Source organism: Thermobia domestica, chromosome 4, assembly GCF_964235325.1.
Source record: "Thermobia domestica chromosome 4, izTheDome1.hap1.1, whole genome shotgun sequence".
Taxonomy (NCBI): Eukaryota; Metazoa; Arthropoda; class Insecta; order Zygentoma; family Lepismatidae; genus Thermobia; species Thermobia domestica.
The window spans coordinates 256,213,307-256,238,716 of record NC_137457.1 but is presented as its reverse complement, the minus strand read 5'-3'; the positions used below and the strand labels follow the sequence as shown (position 1 = coordinate 256,238,716).

General features: G+C 34.8%; 1 protein-coding gene across 5 annotated transcripts in view; it reads right to left on the bottom strand.

The window, feature by feature from the left end:
- Nucleotides 1-25,410, bottom strand: part of pps (protein partner of snf) — a 215,954-nt gene that overhangs the window by 150,921 nt on the left and 39,623 nt on the right. For 3 of the 5 annotated variants that reach the window (XM_081755781.1, XM_081755784.1, XM_081755782.1), the window contains exon 4: nucleotides 11,097-11,225. The exons of the other annotated variants lie outside the window; for them this stretch is intronic. In XM_081755781.1, the coding sequence (XP_081611907.1) occupies nucleotides 11,097-11,225 (129 nt within the window). The remainder of the gene's footprint in view (nucleotides 1-11,096; nucleotides 11,226-25,410) is intronic. 5 annotated transcript variants of the gene reach the window in all.

Sequence of the window (25,410 nt, the reverse complement as noted above, 5' to 3'; positions counted from 1 at the left end):
AGTAGTTTATTTTCTTTCTATTTAGATCTATGCATTCCCGTCGGTCATTCGATATGATATAACTAAGAAGGAAATGTGACTTTCGGGTGTATTCCTTTCACTAACAAATGATGTATTAATTATTTTGCATTCCATGTTTCATTTACTAGACTGTTGTTTGTTTAGTGCCCGCGGAACTAATGGTTTGTTCTGGGGCCTAGTTGCTCGTTTCCTGGATTATTTTGATAATACTGACTTGCTCCGTGTTCCTCCCGATAACGCGTGGCACATACTAATACTTTTTCAGCTTTTTTGCCATTATTTTCGTTCAAATTATTATTGTTGGTATTAGTCCTTTCTTTCTTTTTTCCCGTTACTCCCATTTTTTGTTGACAGAGTCTGGCAGCATCTGTTTCTTCTGAATTGGGACCCCCTCATGGAATTCTGCGAAATTTTAGGAATTTTGTTAATTTGGAAAATTACTATGACGGTAGGGTTTATCGTGGACCACACATGGGTAAAGAGGATTTTGCAGCAGCAGGTGGATCTGATTCACTAATAGGTATAGGAAGGGTGAAGGAAAAGTTGACCGTAAAAGGAATAAATTGCTTATGAAAATTCCATATTGTCTCTCTTTTGCGTAAGATCTTGTGCTACCTCTAATGAATGAAGATAATCCTGTAGTGTTTGCAGCATTTGAAAGGACTCTAATGCAATTTTCTATTTTTTTTAAAAAAAAAATCTTTAGTCCTAATGATAGATAATGTATTTTTTGGTTCTCTGTCGCTTGCAGCATTACCGGTCTTATTGCGCATAATTTTCGTAAAAAATAGCCCCTACGGGTTCATTTTCATCCTGCTGTATTTGCTAAATTTCGAATTCGATCCTGTAGGTCAGCAACTTGAGATGACTAAGTGTTATCAATTTATATAGTTATCCAATTTACTGAGATTTTAACTGAAAAACTAAATCTAAAGCAACATCCTGTAAGTACATGGGAAGTAACTCTTCTTCTCCGCAGTCCACGACTCAAGTTATGCCAGATAATCAAATAAAAAAAAAAAAAAAATTAACGATCTTTGATAATACGTCCGGAATATTTTGTTAAATGCGGAATGTTAAGTGACGGTCTAGAACCGTGTTCAGCCATGTTCACTGTTTTGTCTGTAAGTATTTTTTGCCGGATCTAGTCCGTGGCATAAAGTGCTAAAGAAAGAAACAAAAACACGAAAATATAGTATATTTCTAATATTTTCGAAATTCGCTTTTCGGTTAATAAAAAAAAAAGCGTCCGGTGGGGAGAGTCAAATTCAATCAATCTGGATTAAATGAGTTGAGCTGATTCTGAGTGTCGTCACGTTCAGCAGTGAGGCTATATGAGATGTGGACCTACTGATAAACGTGGAATCCGAGCCACCCGCCGGGACAGTCTGGATTAAGTCTGACGCTCCTACCATGTAAAATTACCTTGGTATGGTGGCAGAAAGAACAATTTAACACACGGGATTCGAATGCCCCCCCCCCCCCAACCTCTTATTATGAAAATCGTGTTATGTACAAATCTAACATAATTGTATAAGATCACTGTAATTGTGCTCCAGAGACCAACACAATGTTCTCTATGTAGTTTGTCTCGGTAAAATAGATGTCCCAAGGCTCAGACAGCCACAGGAAGTATACCACACAGCTCCAGGCAAGCTACGAGAGGGGATAACAAGCCGAAATTGATGCAGATGAAGGTCTTACAGAGTGTTTTCTACCTTCTTTTGAAAAGCGGTAGATCTAATGTTCCTCTTCCGTCACATGACTTGATGATGGTGAAAGTGTCTGTCGTGTACTTGCTTGCTCGTAGTAGTTACAGTAACTATAAGAGAGCAAGTAATTTTGTTTACAAACAAGAAACATGTGTTGTAGTTTGCAAATATAGACATGTTGGATATTACAATATTCATATGAGGTGCTGCAACCTGATCTGCTAAAACACTATTGGCATTAAACTATTACAATAATGTCGGACTAAATTCAATAGGTTATTTAAAAAAAAAAAATTAAAAGCATTGTGAGATAACCCGAACCTTTCTTTTTTCGCGCTGGATGATGATTTAAGGTTCTTAATGTTACCATGTAATTGGTACATTTTTCTCTTGACTATGGCATAATTGTAAGTGATGACAGCATAGTGATTTGAGATAACAACGCCTGCAGAAAAAGTATGTCTGACTATAATGGCCAAATGGCAGTGGTGTGATGCAGTGTGAATGGGCACGTAAAACGTCATGTCTAGAAAAACCCACAAACGACTTAAACATGTTAATGGTTCTCAAGTCATGTCAGTGCAAATGTGAAGACGGCAGTACAGGCAATTTATACGTGATTTGAAAGTCTTATTGACGAGAATCGCACATGCCAGCCCTCCCCGAGCTGGTCTAGTTGCTAACGCGGGTCTTTGGTGCATGGAGTGCCGAGTTTGATTCCCCATTGGAAAGCATTAAATACATTACAGTCGTTCGGGCTCCACATTAAACTGTAGGTCCGCGTTTCAAATACTCTTGGTGCTGAAAAGAGATGGTGAACTTCAACAAACAAACGACAATCGACATCCAGGAGGGCAAAAATAGCACTGAAAGGATGAATAAAGTTTTTCAAGCGAGCAGATTGACTGCCGGGAAACCTCTAATAATGAAAATTAATATTTTCAAAGCTATAGCAACTAAACATCCAGCCAAACGCAATATGCAGCATACACCTTGGAAAGATTTTGGAAGGCGAGATTGGTTGATAAGCAGATTGGCCAAAAAAATTGCAGGAAAATATCTCTAACTTTTCCCGGTTTTCCGATTTCCCTGACTTCCCGATTTTTCAGAATTTTAAAAATTTCCTTGATATGTAACTAGTCACACAGATACTCGCATTATGAAATACAAAATTAAGAAAACATGGCAAAGATGAAAGAAAATTAAATCTTCTCCGGGCAAGACATTTTTTGTAACGTAGACGGGCAACCAGGACCTGTCAGGCCCAGTATATATTTTAAGTGCAGAACACGTAAAATTCAATGTCTACTGTCACATAATTTTCCGACTAAAGGTTACAATAGCCTCGTGCTCAATATGTAATTATGTAACCATTTGATCTAGTATTTCAAAGGAATTGCACTAAAGATATACGGGACCTCCTAGGACCCAGTTGCCCGGTTACGTCAGGAAAATGTTTTCAACTTTTTTTAAAAACAATCCATTAGCTTTATCAACTCGATATATTCATGATTTTAACTTCTACTAAAGATACAAGAATTCAGAATTTTATGTCATCGAAACGTGTATGGTTATTGAGATATTCGAAAAAAAAAATGAAGTTCCTGGGCCTGAAAGGCCCCGGTTGCCCGGATAAGGGTTAATGTATTTTGGAGTAATAAATATAAAAACAAATACAATGTATTTTATGAAATTACAGACTACTAACAATAAAAATTTCTGCATAAAGCAAGAAATTACATATCTTCCCTGAAACTTTAATCTGTGACTTTAGTAGCGTGATGAAGTTTTGTCACAGAAAACACAGTGCAGTTTTGAAGTATACGAAAGAAAAGTGTCACAGTGAGACGCCCATAGAAAAATAAAATGAACTCTTGACATCCCATGATTATGCTTTAGGCTAAAGGAGAGTAAACTAATGAAAATGAATGTGAAAGTAATTTTTTCGTGCTCTCCCACTGATATCGGTGGATGTGTATATTATATATATATATATAAACTTACTGTGATATTTTATTGACGTATCTTTAGAAAAAATTAACAGTATTATGTACTTCATTTCACTTCTTAAGACACTTTATTTGCTCACCAATATTGTGCACATCTTCCACTATTTTAAGACTTCTTAGCTGAAGTTCATTCAGAGTGAGTTTTATTTTCCATCTTCATTTTCATGTTCTATCTTTACCTATTCCCATCGTCGTTAATTTGTTGCTTCTATTTGCGTAAGGATAGTTTTTGAAAGCCACTAGAAGGTGCTACTGAATCGTACACAAATCTGGGTGCTACTAAAGTTCGTACTTTTAAATTAATCTGGTAAACACTCCGAACTGATTGAAAATCCTCCTTCTAGATTTGAGTTTCTATAAGAGAAAATCAAGACCATTTTAACATTCTTTAAATCATTCCACTCTGCAGTCTGCAAATTCTTTGGCCAAAAGCCATCCAAACACTGAGCAGTTCGAGCATACTGGATCATGTTTTTCTAATTTAGATTTGAACAAAACTCTTTGAATTTCCAGTATGTCTGCTGTATTCCTTATTATCTCCACTCTCACTTGTTTGTGAAAAGATAATCAAAAACAGGCTCTTTCAATTTGTAGCTCCATTTATAAACTCCTTACAACACGGCTTTTTGCCAGGAAAATCTTGTCTTACTAATTTATCAGTTCTGTCCGATGCTGTGGACAGCATCTCAGAAAATTTTCAACTCGGCATTTTGTATTTGGACCTGTCTAAGGCTTTCGATTCTCTTCCACACCATCTTCTATACAAACTCAGTTCTAGATTCAATATACATGGTAAATTACTTAGTCTTCTAGAAACATATCTCAGTAATAGGACACAACGAGTTTCAGTTTCAGGTTACTTTTCTGACTTTATTCCCGTAATTTCTGGAGTTCCTCAAGGCAGTGTTCTGGGTCCACTTCTATTTTTATTATACATGGACGATCTGCCTTCTTTGTTCACAAACAGCTCTACCAATATTCTTCTATTTGCTGATGATTGCAAACTCTACAGACAGGTTAAATCAGAGTGCGATACTCTTGCTCTTCAGCATGATGCTTCAATTCTTCTCAACTGGTGTAACTCTTGAAAACTTAAGTATAAACTCTTGTATAGTTTAAACATCGAAAAATGTGCTTCTCTTACGATTTCTCTCCAAAAAAAACCTATAAACCACATCTACAAAATTGGTCATCAGAACATAAATCCTGTCACCTCTTTCAGAGATCTTGGTGTTATTATTGACAGTAAGCTTACTTTTGCGGATCATGTAAGCACAATATATTGTACTGCTATGAGAAAACTAGGACTCCTTTATCGCTTCACTGATATAAAAAATCCTAATTCCTTAAGCTTGTTCTACAAGTCATATGTTGCTCCCACTATTGAGTACTGTTCTCCTATCTGGTCTATTGCTGCCCTACTCATCTGAAAAAATTAAATTCTGTAATTAATTTCTTTTTAGCCATTGTATCCTACCGAGTACCTCACCTCCAAACACTTCCAAAAAATGACGTTTTAACATTTCTCAATATCAAACCTCCCCTAGTGAGAAACAAAATTTCTGACCTAATATTTTTGCATAAAATTGTAAATGGCAATGTATCTTGTGAACATATATTAAGTCAGATCAATTTTCGTGTACCCGCTAGAACAGCACGGTCGAGAGATCTCTTTTACACTCGGGCTATGAGAGTTAATATTGTCCAAAGGGTCCTTCTAAACCGAATTGTTAGCACGTATAATCAGTTACCAGAAACTGTAGACGTTTTTTCAAATGAGCATACCTTGAGATCATCTATAAATAAACTATCTTTGTAATGTTGCCATTGTACTGTACCATCTTGATTTCAAATTGTTATTCTATTGTTATGTTACATAATTGTTAAAATGTTTGTGTAAAATGGCCTAGTGCTGTATCTGAAACCTATTATAAATAAATAAATAAATAAATAAATAATAAATCTAACCAATTATTTTTAACTAGTTTAGCTAGAAGAGAGAATGCGATTCACTCCAACATCCAATAATTATGAAAAGTAATGATTCATACACGAAAAAGTTTTAATCAATTTATAATTTAAAGGCGACTTCTACAGAAGTTTGAGAGTAAACTGTAAATACTTTTTGCAATTTCGTCGAAAAACCAGTATGTCCAACTTTGTTATTGGTTGACATTTCTTAAAGGCTGTATGTGTAATAAAACCAATATCAACGTTTTCACAGGAAGACTATTTTCTTCATTTCCACATCAATGTATAAACTAAAAGAACTAAAATCTTCTGGTTTTACAAGCTCTGATCGTTTACAACTGTTTACAATTTTTATCAGCCGAAGTGCTGTAAACAAATCGACTAAGAGGAACGGCAGTCTGATATCCAGTAAAGGAAACAATACTTCTGAAGCAAGTGACTTAAAAAATGCAAATTTAGGAATAAGTATAATGCAACTTCAGGAATAAGCATTTTATCTTCATCCAATACACTTAACACGATCTGATAGCTCAAAGAGATGGGAACTCTCTTATCCTTCTGGACACCTTGAATACACAACAGAAGATATGGGTAAATGTGAATGGCTCGCTGAGCAACATTACTACTTCAAGCCAACATAGAATAAAATTTCACTGAAAATCTATCCGAGCCCCTATAGTGAGTGTACTCGGCAGAGCGTGCTAGAACATCTTTAAGTGAGTTATAGAGAGCTCACAGAAATTTAATGATTCTTCAGTCCGTTACCTCAGCTGTAGCCTTACATACACCATACAAAGTAACCCACAGCTTCTTATATCATGTATTACAGGATAGTTTGGTTCCTGATTTGAAAGTGTGCTGAAATTTGAAGTTTACTTACGGATGCCATCTACTTATGGCGTTTAAAAGATCAGAAGATTTAGAATGCCCTAAAAATGCCTGTCAAACAATGTGAACTCAGTTGCCTTTTCACGGTACTCCAGACTCGCACAAATATGGCTCCTTTAACAACTGAATTAGAAATAAATTGACGGCTCAAAAACACGTGCAGATTTGTTTTGAAGTGGGGAATCTACGTCACAGTTATTGCGATCACTCAGCGAAGGTCGAATCATAAACGTCCTTTTAGCAACAGTGGATGGAGGGTTTCCCTGTCAACAGACCTTAACATTCCAATGTTGCCGCTAGTAAACACGTGTTTCCAGAAGGAAAGAAACTGTTTTACTCTTTCGTTTCTTTGTGCATGGAAGTGATTTTTAGATTCAGTTTACTTGTTTATATTCATGTGCGTACGAGTATTATCTTCGTATACAATCCTGTAATTATATTTGTATATGTGAGCTCTTTTGTTGTATATATCGTGTGCTAGTGTATATGTACTATGTTTATGTATATACACATTGTGTATATAACGAATGCATATCTTAAATAATGTCCAGTGAACTAGAGGACATTCTCTCTGCAAAACGGTCGAACTCATGAAACTCAAAAAAATCATTGCAGAAACCAAAAATTGTTTGCTTATCCCAATTGTTTGCTTATCCAAGAAATACTTGTCTCTTGCAAGCAGGTGTACTCAGTGTATTAATGATTTCATAGACACTGGAAACAAAATGTTATATAATTACGGTTTATAGTAATGATTTGAATACATTCCTTTGTGTTGTAATGCAGGGATGCAAATAACCACTTGCCTGAGGCGAGTGACTCATCGGTGCGAGCGAGTTCTTAATATCACTATTATTTAATTATTATTTAATTCTTAATCATTTAATTCATAATATTCAAACAGTAAACAGTAGGATGTGGGCTTGTAGCTTTTTTCTTGGGCTAGTAAAATTTTGTTGCTTATTTGCATCCCTGCTGTAATGAGATAGACTGTTAGCTTCAAGCATCATCCTTATTTCTAGATTTCAGAGCTTTTCACTCGAAAAAAAGCAATAGTACTCAACATTTGCAAACAGTGTATATACAATATATTATGAGTTACTTAGTGACGCGCTTTTTCCTCTTTAGTGGGAGATCGAGGGTTCGCTTCCCGAAAGACAGAATGTGTTTCACATTCTACGTTGCACTGTGGAGTCACAAGTAATATATACTCGTGAAATTGGACGCTAAACTCAAAGTTAGAAGTGAATCTTTTCTCTTCGCGGCCAAGACGCTAGTGACCACGATTTCTTGATACACGCGGTCTCTAAGTTCGATTCTCGGTAAGCCACTTGCCTCGCAAGGTTCTGATCCAACAGGCAGTAAATTCCATCTCAACCTCACATGGCCTCGGCACTTAAACTTCACGATCAAGCGGAACCAAGACAATTTATTTGTAAATATTTGTAGACAAATACCTAACTAAAGCATATCTCCCCCAGCCCCAAATTCCAGATGAACCCAGACATTCAGAAGTGCTTCACAATTTCTTTTTATCCTCATGATTTGCTTATATTTATCATTTATTTTTTTCCTCATAAACATTTAAAAGTATTCAACTGTTTAAAGAAAAAACACGTATTATAAAAACTATACTTTCTTTTCAATTACAAGCAAGACTGTATTCCAATATCTTTTTATTTGTTATAAAATCCCTTTACTTACTGCCGGAATGGAAAATTCGATAAAATCTAAACTGGAATGAACGAAAAAGAAGTAAGGTTGAAATTATGCGTTCACCATTACATCGTTGATGTAACTGCATTTAGTGGACGATTTACCAGTAAGATATTCTACTGCACAAAGGAAAAGCAAAAATTAATGCGCACAGCCAGAGTGTAGATTTGTTTCACATCGCTAGTGAAAAACAAAGACACATTTTTAAGTTTGACGTTGCCAATTATAAAAAATGAAATGAAATCTTTGAGTTTTGCATCCCACAGTTATGCCGGCTAGGCTAAAGGAGATGGTGATGATGAGAAATGAAGTGGTGGAATGAAGAACGTGGGAGGAAACGGGAGAACCTCGAGAAAACTCACGCACATGGTGTTTGTCCACCACGAAGTTCACTTGGCTGAAGTTGCCAATTATAAAACAAGAACTAAACCACATCTAAAATGATCGAAATATTTTCATTTTTAAATGATTTAAAACCTCAATCTTCATAAATCGCAATTCCTGTCTCTTAGTATAATTCCCTGACTTATCCCTGTTTCTTCGAACATTCTGACTTTTCGCGGTTTCCAGGTTTGACACCACCCTGTATAAGAAACCACATTTTCTATCGAAGATGTTTTTATTTTACTGCAAAACTTGTAAATCAGGCTGGGTTTTCTCTATTTAGACCATGTCTAGCAATCTATATTTTAGGCATATCTTCTAACAAATAAAGAAATCGAACTGACGTTTGTTTAGTACTCATCCACAAAATCAGTTAGACAGATTTCAACTATTTTTAACAAAAGGTAGGCCTTCGGCCTGAAATGGTTTCATCATGTTAACTTTTGCGCGGTGGGCAAAAAATGGCACGTGAAAGAGGGAATGCAGAATTCAAAAAGGATCACCACACAAAAACGGCTAGATCGATACGAACAACTATTAGAAAATTAAGAAAGGTTTCTATAATATATAGCCAGTCATAGCATAACAGTTGTTCAAGAAACCCTTTATTTTTTTCATCCTATAAAATAGTCCCTAGTCTAATACAATGTATTGGAATTTTTAATCACTGATTATTTCATTTCTAGTTTTCCACATGTACTTATTGGATACTTTCAGAAAGTCTTTGGAAGTGCTTAATTGTGAATGAAAGTGTAAATATAAGATAAAGTGAGAAGATTAAAAAAATTGTGCATTTCTTGCATCCTCACGAATATTTTAGTGGGGCAGACGGGGATATTTCTTTTTCAGAATCTTTAGCAGAGGGGAATCTTCATCACTCAGCTGAACGTGCACAATGGTTTATCACTGCCCTTTATAGGCTATAGTGGCAGTATGAATTATCCTTCTATTAACGTTTCCTTTACAGATGTTTTGTCACTACGCTTCATGTTTTTATTTCTAGCAGACGCATTAAGCTTGACAAACTTTACTGGGATTAATATTTTATCTATACTGTACACACACATTTTATATGGTCTCTCACAGGTAAGTAGTTAGTGCTTGCACTACCTAATCGGAACGTTCCGTGTTCGAATCTCGACGTCGGGTATCCTGATTGCATCTTTTCTAGGGGTTTCCTCAGTCTCACCAGATAGACGAGTCTAATCTTCACTCTGAAGTCTGATACTGACGATCAGTAGCTTAGGTTCTTATTATCATTAAATTATACAAAGTTTGAAACGATTTGCACAAAACTACGTGAATTGGGTACTCTCTCCTAACTTCTATCAACGTAACAGATACAAATTTTCTTCTATTTCTGAATGCTGTCAGCCACCATATGCTTCAAACTATACGTATGACTGTTTTGGCAGAAAAAATGTTCATATTGCATGGAGAAAATATACACGCACTCTACAGGGAAAAAACACATTGGCTCCGGTAGAGAGCTCTCGGCACTGATGAAACTGCATTTTTCATTTCCTTTCTTTCCTGGGACAATCCAAAGCTCACGAGCATGACCTTGCAAGCGGACGGGAACTCAAGAAACCTGCCTTCCAGCTAGAAGACGAACCTCATTCTGTTACCAAATACCCATATTTAACAGCTTTCAAGTGGAAGGAAATTCATTTTTAACTAGTGAACTCTAATTTACAATAGTAAGAAAAAGTGAAAGTTACCGTAAAGTAGTAACAACAATAAAGTCCAGACAGATTTTGAAATGCACAAACATTTTGAAAAGAAGTTTGTCATAGGAAACTTCTATAGTATCTCAGGTACTGGACACAGCTTTAAGAAAAGTAGAAAGCCAGATTTTTTAAAAGTATATTTCAACTTCCCAATTACTTATTAAACTTCCCTTCTAAGATATATAGTCAAACTGCAGATATTATAAAACCAAGGAGCCTTTCATGGAGTGGAGATGAACTCAGTATTTGTAAAATAACTGAGTATGCCTTTTCCTCTTTATTCGATCAATAAAACCATACAATTCGTTCACTTCTACCTTCTTACCTTGAACAATACGAATGAAAATTGCGGCTGATAATACCATTGTGTTGTGTGCAATTACTACGTGGTTAGGCAACAAACTAAGCAATTAATTATACAGAAACACACACACATGCTTTGTGTAATAAAAGCACGAATCAAATATAAACTAAAAGGGTGCATACAGCACAACCAAACTGATAGCCACATTATTAGAACCAGATTATCTACTTTTCACAAAGAGCAAAGATATATTACATCTACCATTCAAAGAAAGCGTTAAATGTTATCTGCGTACAGATATTATATGTATATATCGCACTAGAAATACTGCATACAAAACAAAAATAAAAGAATATCTCACCTCCTAGCATTGCTGTGACACCCTCACCCAAGATCTGCTTGGCTTGTTCCGACTGGAGTGCAGTTTCCAGTCGCTGTAGTTGTTCTTGATCCATCATCTCCAAAATGGGATCCAGATTTTCCCCTCCCACTGGAACAGTACCATCATTGCCACAATTAGAGTACTGTTCCACCGAACAGGGTACTTTTATATTGTACCTACATACTACAGCTAGCCACGAAAAACAGATATCACAAAAAGTGTTTGTTATCTGGCTAGTTTATGACAAAATAAAGAACAAGGATAAACTGGTTTCCCACTTTTTTGTTTTCTAAGTAATTCAAGTATAAATCTGGTATGCTTAGTTGTTCTCTAAATAGAATTCAATACAATTACCACTGATTCAGTGTGATTTTCAGAAATATTAACAACTATAAACTCTCATATACTATTTGAATGCAACTTTTAGTTTATTCTTATAAGGTAACCGAAAGTACACGCTGTTAATTCCGTATCCACCTGAGATAAAAGTAAAAACAGAACCATCTTGAACTTAATATTCTCTGAAGCAGTAACTTCATTACTTCTCATATTTCATCTGACAACAAACTTAATGTTTTAATATTAAGAGCACAAATTGAGATCATTATAAAGAATCCTGTTAGACAGCAGATTCTCACATCAAATATATATCCTTAGAAATACACAAAATGTACCTCATGGTAGTCATGGGTGCCTAACCTATGGGTGCAAACTGCTGCAATATCAATTCTTATATAATGACGTCAGATGACACAAAAATAATGAGGTTACTGTCTCCGAATAATATAACGATTCTTCTGGTATCAAATCAAAAAATATTGGACTTCAATATAAGAAAAACTAACCACATCACGTCTTAAAACGAAATTTATATTTTTGTGTAAGTGTGTGTTTAACGTTAACATAAATTATCCTCATGTAAAAACAAAAACAGTGGAAAAACGAATACCCTTTGCTCTTAATTTGTCTTTAGCTGTGAACTTTTCTTCCAGTAAGCCTGATTAGGAGATGATTAGAAACTCAATTCTTTTTATTTTTAAAAGACCTTCTTGATCATTGTTACAATCCCATTTTTTTCTTTCTTAAACTTAGCTGCTTGGTATTTATATTGCCTCTGAACAGAGCTTTCCTCAAAGACCTTTAACTCCTTTAGGTATTAAACATCTTTGGTACAAAAAAATAAAAAATAAATAAAAATAAAAAAATAGAGTGGGTAAATTGACAAGTTTAACTCCATATAAACACTCCAATAAATCTAATGTTCTGAAATGGAGAGAGAATGTTAAATTCTGTGAGTGGAAAACATAATGTGATTGAGTAACAAAAACAGTAAATAGTCGCAGGAAGCAGGTACAATAACAAACAATAAAATAAAAGGAAGCTGAACTCATTTTAATTAAGAGATGGATTCTTCCTTTGCTTTAGATTATGCGGCAGACTACTAAATATTTTTCAAAACCTAACAATTTTTCTTTTTGTCCGTTTTTCGTAAGTGGATTGAGATAATGAAATGTAACTTACTACAATAATAGATAATGTTATTCTACACCCAAAAATAAGAATCGGAAGAACAATCAATGTTGCCATCCATAGAAATTACAGTGTGGCCAAAATATGAATTATCCAAAAATCTAGGTTAAGACAGCTACTAGAAAAATGAACTCAACGGTAATTGATGACTTATTATGTTGTCTTCGTTCCTTGTTTACTACTTTTTAAATAATATTTGTATTTATTATGTAATAACTTATTGATTTTGTAATAACTTACTTCGAATCCAGATTTTGTGGTGGAAACGGACGTTAAACTCGAATCAATCAACCAAGAAATATAAGAATGAAAACAGCAGTGTCACGTGTCAACCACGTGAAGAAGTTTTTTATAGTATGGTATTTTCTTAATTATTGTAAGTGGTAGTATTATATTACTCCCGGTTTTATTAGAGATTAGTGTGGAGCTGGAATATACTCTTGGATCTCTTGAACGACTGCAGAAAATCGTTTCTCGCCATCTATTACCGGTTTCACTATGTAACGGTCAACGTTAAAACCCGACTCTTATCATTTTTGCTCTATGCAGAGCAACATTGAAACGAAATCGTGGGGGTACGGCAACTCAGTGGTAGAGCGCTTACCTCTGATGTGTGGGGTTCCTGGTCCCATCCCCGGCCAAGTAAGGTTGTGGTGGACAACATCGTGTCCGTGGGTTTTCTCCGGGTGCTCCCGTTATCTCATTCTACCAATTCTTCTATCATCATTGACTTATCTTTCGCCTAAAGGGCATAACCATGGGACGTTAAACAAAGACTTCATTTCATTTGAAACTAGAAGTCGTAGTCGATTTCCAGCACTTCCGGTTTCAGCAGAGACTTAAAGTTGGAAATTAAATTTACTCTTGGGATCTTCAATCGATTAAAGGAAACAGCTTCTCTCCATTACTGTTTTTACTCTATAGCGATTAACGTTAAAACCGGAATTCTACCACTTGTTTTAGTAGACAGATGACAATGTAAACAGAATATATTCTTCGGACACTTAATTAGTTATAGAAGTCGCGTCTAGTTAGCTATTACGGTTTTTATTCTATGGCGATCAACGTTAAAAACGGAAGTGGTAATTTTTGCCACTTCTGATTTAAATACAGATTAGAATGGAGATGGTATATATTCTTGAGGCGCTTAGTTGACTGCAGAAAACAGCTTCTCGCAATGTTACCGTTTTCAGTCTATAACGATCAACGTTAAAATCGGAAGTGGTTGATTTCTGGCACTTCTGGTTTTAACAAATACTACAGGAGATGAAATATAGTTTTGGGACGTTTAATTGATTACAGGAAACGTCTTCTAGCTATATATTACGGTTTCTGTTTTATGGTGATCCGTGTTCAGATCGGAAGTGATTGATTTGTACCACCTTTAGTTTGAATAAAGATGGTAGCTATTCTTCGCTAAATCTTTTCCAAAAAAACTGCTTCTTGCTATTTGTTACCCCCTTTATTCTATGTAAATCAATATTGAAATCTATCGTTGTAGTGGATAACAAACAGAACTTGATATTCTCTGGTAAATATACAAAGAAGTTTTAACCTCTTCTTTAAAAATTATGAATCTTATACCACTGAACCCACTTAATACAATGTTCGTAATGATCACCAGTCGATTTCATGGCTGGAAATTATACAGCTGTTTATAAATGATTCATCGGGTTTTAAAATGAAATATGTTGAAAACTATTGATACAATACCTGTGAATTAACAATGAAACGAAAGAACACATTTAAAAGCTTAATTTCTCATATTTGTAATCTTTGCTCGTAGCGACAAATGGCAACACAAGTCGTTCCAAAATAGTGTTTATGCAACAGAAAGCATTTTGAGTTTGGGGATATGAGAAATGTTTTTCTGTTGTCACCGCAGAGCGTGCATTCTGTAAAGGCTTTTGTTCGTCCTAAAATCGCATTCTCATCAACCAATTAAAAATGTAACATTAAAAAGACAATTCATGTCATAATTAAGGCATCTTTTTAACAACTAGTTTCCGTGGTTAGAAAATCTTATGCTACTGACATTCTAATGACACGTTTTGGAATACTAATAATCATTATACTTATAAGTTTGTGCAGTTCCTGAATATCAATTGCACTTCCGAGCTTCCGATTTTTCGCTGGAGATAGAAGAATAAAAGAAACAGATTTACCAGAGTAGAGCAGTGCTGGAGCACACCTTATCAAAAACATAAATCACACATCAAATGTTGGGACACGTAGACTGTGCTATGGCGGAATTAATGTACGATTCTTTTGTTCTTTGATGGAAGGTAGTCAACTCATGTTAGTATTGTTATTGTTGTGCAAATTTTGTAATTACTGCTTCTCATTCATCACTTACCTTGTTTTTAATGAATAAACAAATTTTCAAACACGAATCTTTCCACTTCATTTTAATCTCCTAACCTAAACAAAATCCTATTAAATTCTCGAATCTTCTTTTCATGTGTTGTTTCTTTTAAATGTTTCGACAGGCGTGGCGCCGGAATTTCAGCTTTCACATCCTTAACACGTACTACTTTTTTATTTTTTTAAATTTATTTTTATTCATTTTTTTTAAATTTATTTTTATTCATTTTTTTTTAAAATATGCCGATCTCGTGACAACTGAGTTTCATTTCATATATATCGATTTCGCATTGGGATCTGTATAATAACTCTTAAATTGAGAGATGTTTTGAATGTTCTAAACTTCTGGGTCTTCAAAGCAGCATGGAAATCATGCTGCTAATTTTTTTTTTTTTTTTTTTTTTAATTCTGTTGTTAAACTCGCAAAAATAAGTAATCCCACCCCGTTTTTGGTTTATTGATTTCAAAAATAAGTAATCCCACCCCGTTTTTGGTTTATTGATTTCAAAAATAAGTAATCCCACCCCGTTTTGGTTTTTCAGGTCTATCGAAACGTGAATTTCTCCTAACCTCCTCATACCAATTTATTAATAATGAAACTGGATACGAATTTACACTGCCAAGCTTTAACAAATGGTCAATCTCGATCACTAAGTCTGATCCCAAGAAGATAAAATCTAATCCCGCCATAGCGCAATCCATGTGTCCAGCATTTGATGATGTGGGATGTATGTTTTCGACGAAGTGTGCTTTAGCACTGTTCTACTCTAGTAAGTCCGTTATTTTTTTTATTTCTCCCTGATATTTTTATTCTTCTGTACCGGTTTTTTTTTTTTTTTTTTTTTTTTTTTCCTTCGTGACCAAGACTCCAACGAAGATTGGAAATCTCATAAGTGCAAGTGGTACTGAGAATTGCATAAGCCTCAAAGTAGAATGATTATATGCTACTGACTGTTGAATGCATCCCTCTATGATAAAAATCATTCATTTTATTCTTCTTAAGGAAAATAAAGTTTACATATGGTTTTGATAATCGTAACGTAGATTTAAAATGGCATTTGGCGACCAGCTCGTAGTTTAAGCTTCTTGGCGACCAGCTCGTAGTTTAAGCTTCTAACAGCGAATACAGTTTTCAACATACTAAGCACAACTGCTGAAAATATCCGAAACTATCTTTAAACTGATCATTCAAATATCAGTAATGAATACCTACTTCCTACGACTATTGGAATAAAATATTAGATTAGATTAGGTAGATTTGATGAAGAACGTTTTCTGTAAAATTGTTAAGACGTACACATTAAATACAGCAGAGACAGGACATTTCTACACTTCGCAACTACCCTTTTTCTTTAACAAAAGTGCAACTACAAAAATACCAAATATAAATTCTATATTGAAGTGCATGTACTTTGTAGTATGGTATTAGTTTAAAAATAATTAACAGACTCCTAAATGTGGCTCCTTGGAATTGAACAGGAATAAATAATACCCACTCGAATTAACTCTCAAGCTTTAAAGTCAGTTCCATAACTAGAACACAGGGCGATAATTGATTATATACTAAATCAGATCTTTTGTCGCAATAATATAAATATTAATTAGTTGATATCATTTACTGACTCAAATTTAAGTATAGGAAAGTCCACTTTAATGCAGGCAGGGCATTTGGTTCAGTTTGGAAAAATTTATTTTTCGGAATAACGGTGGAAATTTATTCCACAAAATTATATTCTTTCTAATTTACTGAAAATAGTACTCAAATTGTCCTTCCATTCTGAAGTTATTTATGAAAATAATTTCATCAAACAGACAGAACTTTTGTCGCTGACTGTACGATCACTATCGCCGATACTGTTCATTTTTAATGGAAACAATACGTATTTTGAGATTTATATTTTTGATTTGTTGAAAAAAAAAATCCAGTCACAGAACTGGTTATCAAAGACAGCTAGTACAATTTATGAATTGAAGCCAACAAGGAAAATGGTCAACTTCGGAGCTGTTATAGTATGTGCTACGGATGTTTGGTTTCCGCATGCATATCTCTTTTAAAATTAATTAACAAATGAATATCAGTCTACCCGAAAAGACGATGTTTACCTATTTTTTCAAGTACTTACGGTTCGAATTTTATAATTGTTTTCATAGTTTGAAGGACTAGTTACCCTCTCTCTTTAAAACAAGTTTTGTACCTCTTTCGTAACCAACAGTTTTCACTAAAAAAAAAATCGAGAAATTGTCAAAATTCTGAAAAAAAAAAAGGCATTTTCTCGAAAACCCCATTTCTTAAAAGTTGAAAATTTGACAGGTTGTTCATGTTTGCATGAATAATAAACACACTGACGTTCATTATCGACCAGTGCTTCACGAATTACGCACAGCCTTTCGAAATAAGAGAATTTGCTTCAAGTATGATGTCCACTTGGCAACACTGGGAACAATAATACGGCGGTAACTGGATCATAGTTGCACATTACATTTATTAAATAAAGATTAACAAGATTTTTCTGCTTTTTATTTATCTATTTTACTTTTTTATCATGAAGAGAGATTAAATTGGTGAAATGACTCATCCTCCCGTATTCTTTAAGATCAGTTTCCCTTTTACTTTCCAGCGACGATGGGAGAGAACGTATGTGATCATTAAAAAAACTGAATTCGAGATCTAAATGGATTTACACGTTTCATGGTCCCTACAAGCTGAAAACGTGATTTCTGGATGTCAGTTCGTTCATCTCGATGTAAATGTGTTCACTCACCTAAGCCGTACCGTTCAACGTACCAGCATTATGATTTTAAAGGGTTCTTCACGCGAATTTTTCTAATTCTTTTCCTACCCCTGCGCAAGCATAAAGGATGAGCTACGAAGATTATAAAAAAAAAAAATTGCAAGCATACGAATTCTGAAATATGACGCTGATAGTTAATTTTGATCTTACTGAGTAACGAGATCTCTACACAAAATTGGCGATAAAACTATTTATAAACTTAAAAACAATTTATACATTATTTCTCACCAATTCAACTACAATATTCTTGAGGAAACTCAAATGCAATCTGTACGAAGTTATTAAATAATGGAAAAGATTACTAACAGGAATTGGAAAGATACTTTCGAAATGAAGTTGAGGATTTTATGGATAATTTGAAGGTATGAATCTCAGAGTTCGAGTGCAGTAAGTATGATGAAAATTATATAAAGGTGTTTCGAAATATCACTGACAACGTTTGCGAGGTGTTTCATTACACTAAAAATAAAACGTATAAATCAACCTGGATGTAGAGATACTTCCATTTCACGCTATAACCAACCAAGAATCTGTGAGAAAAATACAAAAATATCCTTAACTCGAGTATACAAAATGTCAGATCAAATAGGATATTCATTATTTTTAGTAGCGGATTTCTTTAATGTACAACTAGATGTGATCCAGCGCTGGCGCAAGGTTAACTGCCACAGGAATTAGTATATATATATAAGATCATTACGACCACTTACCATGCACCCTATACTGTAACACCTATCCCGAAGACTTTCACCGCAAGATAATGGAACAGTGGTGAATCGTGGTCTGCCAACCGCTTGTGTTTCTACTGTCGACTTCTGCATGGGAAAATGACGATGGCTGCAGAAATGTTATGCTTTGGTGTATAAAGCGGTCGCCCAATTTTGTCTTTCTGATTGTGGATTTGTTACGGGAGCGTCTTGCTGGCAACTCGTCCATACATTCTTGCTATATACAAATACTATGAATGGTTGATTCTGATCTTTTAACCTCGGCTGCGGTCTGGATGGCTAGGTTCTTGCAACCCTAACGTCCGCATTTTTCATGCGTAGCATTGCATTTGATCAACCTGATCTTGATTGTATACATGTCTTTGCATCCCATTTGAACTGTACTAGAATCCTGATAACGGTTGTGCAAATAATTTAGCACCGACGGTGCGCTGACTTTTATCACAATCCTAATGCAATTATGCAACTCCAAATAAATTCCTTCAGTACTTATTGTCACATCGGCGTACCATGCTCGCAACCTCATATAAGTTACATTCGTGTAGCATTAATATTCGTTTGGTGTTTAAACGAAATAAGATTACCGTGCGAATGTCTATTTACTTATGATCAGGTAGTGTATTTTAATGAAGAAAAACTTAAAAACATTGAAGTTTTTAAATGGCAACTGCAAAGTAACATTTAAGTACGAGTTACAGGAAGGCAGCACTCAAATATTAATTTGAACATAAGATTAATAGTGCATAAAAAAGATAATATTCATTGTGGTGGAACATTGATATTTCAATTAGCAATGATTTTCTTCATATACAGTATTTTGTGTTATAAACAAGCCAAAAAAAAAGTGTTAAAAAACTACTTAAAACACTTTTCTTAACAACTGCTAATTGTTCTCTTTTTATAAGTTGTGCACGTATGAATCCTGGTTTTATATCATATAGGAGAGGCAAAGCGGTTATCAACAATGTGCAGTTCTTTAACAAAACCATAACGTATTATTATTTTTCCCAAAGCATTTCAGCTGGCTTTCTACGATTTCAAGTTCCTGTAAAGAATCAGTGACTCTGAGAGCGAGAGAAAGGTACGCACTCGAACATTACTTGCAACAATATAGTTCATAACAAAGTTATACCAAGACCTGCCAAACGCTAAAAGCAGTGTGTACATAAAAGTGAAGTTAAAAGAGTAATTTAGTAGTGACCGTTTATGTAAAAAGTAATTTTGTTCAATCATACGAAAATTTTGTATATGCTGAATTCAAATCAATTGATGTACTCTCCATCGAAGTCTTATTGCCAAGAGCATATAAGATACAACGCTTTGTCATGAGGTAATAAATACGCAATATAATTTACAATTAGAAAATAAAGTTATACCCATTCCCTTCCCTTCCCTTTTGTGAAAAAAAAAAAAAATGAAGTCCTAAAGAGAAAACAAGCGTTTGTATTCTGTACAGAAAACAATATGATAGAAAGGGGGCTACAATTAATTTGATATCTTTTAAAGAAAAGATACTTGTTTCGTTTACTTTCGCAAAGTAATAATATGACATTGCTTTTTGTTTTGTTATTCCATTTAAACAGAATAAAACTATTATCATGTAAATCATTTTCTTCCGTACATTGTACGTTAATATAAAACGGCAAATTGCCAAAGGCTCAGCCTCAGACCGCCGTGTTTGCTCAACCTACGGCGTCGCATCTCTTAAATCCACAATTCTACCGAAGTTTCTTTTCCTATTTCAACAACCTAAAACACACAAGATTGTGTATTCCAAAAAAACGCCCATTTAAATAACATGAGACTTTTGTAATCCCCCCTTCCCTTTAGACCACTAAAAACCAAAAATATTCACTTTTGGTAATTTTTCTGTGGGTTGGTCCCGGAAGGCAACAACCATACCAAATTGCATCATTCTAATCTTGTCGAAAGTGTCTAAAAATTTTGGAGTGTAGACAATGCCCCATATAAAATAACATGAGAAAGATTTTTCAGTTCCCCATAAAACCACTCTAAAGTTGGAATTTTTTATTTCTGGTGACTGACTTACGTAATGTTAACGAAAACGTACAAGCATACTGAATTACAAGTTTTTAATCCAAGTACCTGAAACATATGAGATTATAGGTTATACCACGTTTCAGTGGAGAGAAGGGACGAAATCCAGAAAAATCTATTTTTCTTTCTAATTTAATAAATTTTAAAAGAGAGGCATTAGAAACTTTAGTGAATAACAGAAAGGAGTAACTTCATACAAAGCAAAAACAATAACTGTCCTTAACTCAAAAGAGAATTCTTTGCAAGACTATTAACAGCCACTGCACAGAAATCTAAGTCTTTGAGTGACGTCACAGTCAAAAGAAACAGAAGAAATAGGTTCTTCGACGGAAATACATCTGAGCGTTCTCATTACAAGATGGATCGAAAGCGGTTACCGAGTTTAGAAATATCAAAAATATTTTGGCCGAAGTGGAATAAGAAAAAATAAAATGAAATCTTTAAGTTTTACGTTCCACGGTTATGTCGGTTAGGCTAAAGGAGACGGTGATGATGAGAGATGAGTGAAATGGTGGAATGAAGAAAGTAGGAGGAAACGGGAGAACCCCGAGAAAACCCACGAGCACGGTGTTTGTCCACCACACAGTCCACACGGCGCGAGCTGGGACCCGAAGTACCGGAGGTGAACGCTCTACCACTGAGCCATCGCGCCCCCAAAAGTGGAATAGGATACAGGGTTATGACGTATTTGGGCCAAAGTTACGGTTTGTAATGTGAAAGAGAATTGAGATGGTTTATAACGACTTGTTTCGGTTCATTCGAGAATCAGTACGATTCAGACCCATGCGTGAGCTGGATCTCTCCACACAGTCGATCGCGCTTCATAACCCGTGAAGACCGATCCGTGGTCTGTAGGGCAAGTAAATAATCAGCTCCGCGACTTGTCTCACCTAGCTGAATTAGCTTACGGCCAAAGTGTACTTGTGTTTAAGTCACTTTGTGTAATCGCGAATTTTACTCGTCGTTACATTTTGTTTTATAGTGTAGGAATGGTTGTAATTATGTAAGTACAATAAGTCGTATATTACAAGTATGCATAACTGATTAATTAAGATAGTGCAAGATAAAGTTAACTAGGTCTCATTATGACGTTGGCCAGGTGTATTCTGGAGTAGATAGGGAGCTTAATATTGCTTTCTCTCAAAATTCGTCTTCATGGCAAATAACTCTTTGGATACATTTATAATTATTCTGTATAATATTTATGGTACATATTAATGCTGTCAATCTAAGTTAAAATCTAAGTTAAACAGCACGATCCTAGAACCCGGGATTTTTAATACTTTATACTACTTTTGTTATAATCCTTTGTAATTAATCTAAAAAGAACAATAATTTACTACAATAAAAGGTATCAAAAGTTCCAAGTTAATTTGATTTCATTAAATAACTAATTAATACCTAAGTTATTTCTTTACTACATTCTAAATATATAAAAAACTAACCAAAATTCAATTTCTCGACATTTATTGTATATAGAATGGCTCCCCGGCGGGGAACTGAACCCCGGTCTCCCAATATTTATTGTATATACAAGTTATAACAAACAATAAATATCATAGAAAACTTTTTCATTCCCCTTTAGATCCCTCCCTAAAAATTAAAAATATTCACTTTTAGCAATTTTCCTACGGTTTAGTCCCGGAAAGCTACAATCATTCCAAATTTTAACTTTCCATGTCAACTGGACGCATTCGCTATTTTGTGTCAGTTCATGTAGTTTTATATATAGTTTGGATCACTATTATACAATGAGAATTTCATTACATATTTACTTCCCGTCGGCACTGCCAATGGTGGTGTATTAATTGATGGTAATTAATAACAACTCGCCCTAGTCATAATTAAAGGTTTATAAATCCATAAGTAAGCGAAATACATAGAAATCAGCTAATTAGTTTATCCCCGCCGAACCACAATACGGACTAACACCAACAATACTATCATGTATCCACCGCTGTAAATAGAAATATACAGAAAGTTCCAAAACAACGTTAAAACACTTTGGGAAATGAATCCTGAAATCAAAATACGAAGAATTATAGATGGCATTATTTCGAAGTTGAAGCCCGCCGAAAATTGGTAGGAATGATATAAAAAGTGCCACAGCTCGAGAACGAAATATCGGACGAGGGTTTAATACAAAAATATAGTGGTTATTTCGTGCCTATATTTTATTAACGTGTTAGTGCATATGGAATGTGTGTCAATTTTCAGTTACTGATCCTTCATTTTTAGTTTTTACGAAACCACGAATCTCTTTCTAAACTTCGATACTAACTCCATCGCCGCCTCTAATTCCATATCCATCGGTACATCAATGGAATCTAGACTCGAAATACGCGCTATGTTCTTTAACCCGACACTTCATTTTATCGTTCCGACCAAATTTCGGCGGGTTATGGCTCCGAAATGACGTATATATGTTCATTCTCGTTTCTTCTTTTTTCTTCTTCGTGTTTGCGTGATAGTAATAATTCTCGAACACTGTATAAACTGTTATTCCATTTTTGGTACAACGTAAACAACCATAAACGTACAACTCTATTTGCTGCAATTTCAATCAATCAAAGTCTGTGTCCATCAGTGTGTAAGAACCATCTAAATTCTGTGAGCTCAAGATAGCACAGAACATTAACATGTATCGTGTATTGTCTGACACAGAAGTCAAAATATTTGTAAATTCATGATAGCGCTGAAGTGTGTCTATCACAAGTTATGACTACCGAGTGCTACATTAAAGAAACTGATACTACGGAGGAAGTAGCACTGTTTAGAAAAATGTATTTCACTTTATCGCTCACAAAAATTCATGGGTCCATATTCATAAACTAAGACACACTACTTAACTGGATTCCTCAGTTTGTAAGTAACTAGTACGCCTGCTGTAGTATCATGTTTGATATCCAATAGCAGATCGTGAGGTTCGAATCGCTCATGAACTGTAATTCCGTGCCCTACAATCTTTCTACTCAGGAGGAATGTGTCCTGGCTATCAAAACTGTTTCTCTCATCCCTTATTTTGTTTATGAAGTTAATGCAATAACTTTAAAAAATTAAAATAACTGCAATACATCAATAGTTGGATACTAGTAAATTACTTTCAATTCAAGAAGTTTAATGCCTTACGATTGCGTACTGTTTCATGATTTGCATCCTATGGCAAAATAGGATAATAACAATAGCCCTTCCCGCTGGCCTAGTGGCTAGCGTGTGCGCCTTTCGTGCACGTTATCCCGGGTTCGATTCCCGATGGGTGCGCTCAAATATTTAATTTTACAATAATTCACTTTCACTCATATCCATCTCGTTCAGCCTATAAAGCGTAACTGTGGGTCATTAACTACTACTACTACAATAATAATAATAATAATATAATATGCAAGAAGATGGTTTCAGAAATCAACCAAAATGTGATGATTACATGAAATTAAGTGCCAATGCTTACATTATACGTTTAGAAATTACGGATTCCAATAAACAGGAAAATACAATTTATCTTATAAACATCACCTTTAGTAACACAAAGAACTGAACTAATGACCTTTAAGATAGACTTCACACTTAGGACTTTTTTTTTTTTTTTTATGAAGTGCATCAATGAATTTCCATTGTTTTGAAAGACGTATGGTTTCTGCAATGTAGTAGTGTCCCCATATTATGAATCGAAACATAAGATCTTTTTTTTTTTTTTTTTTTTTTTAACGGGTACTTAGAAATTTGAAGATTTTTGGCTTAGTAACGAAAATAAAACAATCTTGCAGGCAGTTTCTTCATGAAAAAAAAAATCCTTGTGCCAAAATATGGACTATCCGTTTTACCTGAAATGCCTACAGCTTCTGCAGTGACCACCTTTAATTGGCAATCCTGAAGTATCATATCGTGCACTCTTTGAATAATCCACGGGTCATTTTCTAAAGTTTCACGACCGTGTTTAACTCCAATGTTCACCCGATAGTAATTAAAAATTACAGAGCCTGTGTAATTTTCATATTATGTATTTCTGATTCCTTGATACCCTTCTTTACTTAGTATTTAATGACCGATAAACATTCAAAATTAGTCATTTTAAAAATAAACATGCGTGCACCACCTGAATGATAATTTGTACCTTCAGCTGTTGTTTACTCAACCAGCTAACGATGCCAAGTTGTAATAATGGAAGATTACCCATACTAATATTGTACGAGGTTTTTAACGAGTGTAGTCACCTCTGAGCCATTCCGAAAGCTATTCAAATGGCCCTTCTATATTATCGTAATCCTGCATTTCCACAATTTCAGTTCTTATTTTTTAAAATATCACAATCTCGTACGTATCCATGAATCCCATGTAAAAGATTATCATCAAAATGAAAGCACAATGCACACTATTGCTACTATATAGGAAACGTCTTAACATTTGTTTTAATGTGAAATGTACTTCCCTTCTTGTGATGCCGATATGGGAATTCAGAATTTTTTCTCATTTGCTTTCTCATATCAGCTTATTAGTTAAATAAATACACAACAATTTCCTATTAATGTCACATTCTTGTAACACACGGAAAAATAGAGGATAATGAACCAGCATTTAAGAGCCTGCCTTATTAAAAATAATACAAAATTTACCATTTTTCTTTTGCTTGTTTATTCGTAAGTGAAAGGGATACTGAAATGCAACTTACCACAATCTTAGATACCGTATACGCACGCGTAATGTCCACACCCCAACTTCAGAATTTTTTGGGGGGAAAAAAGTGACCCGCGTAATGTCCGCACCCTAAAAACCACAGCCGCGTAATGTCCGCACCCTAAAAACCACAGCTTGAAAATCTCTGAA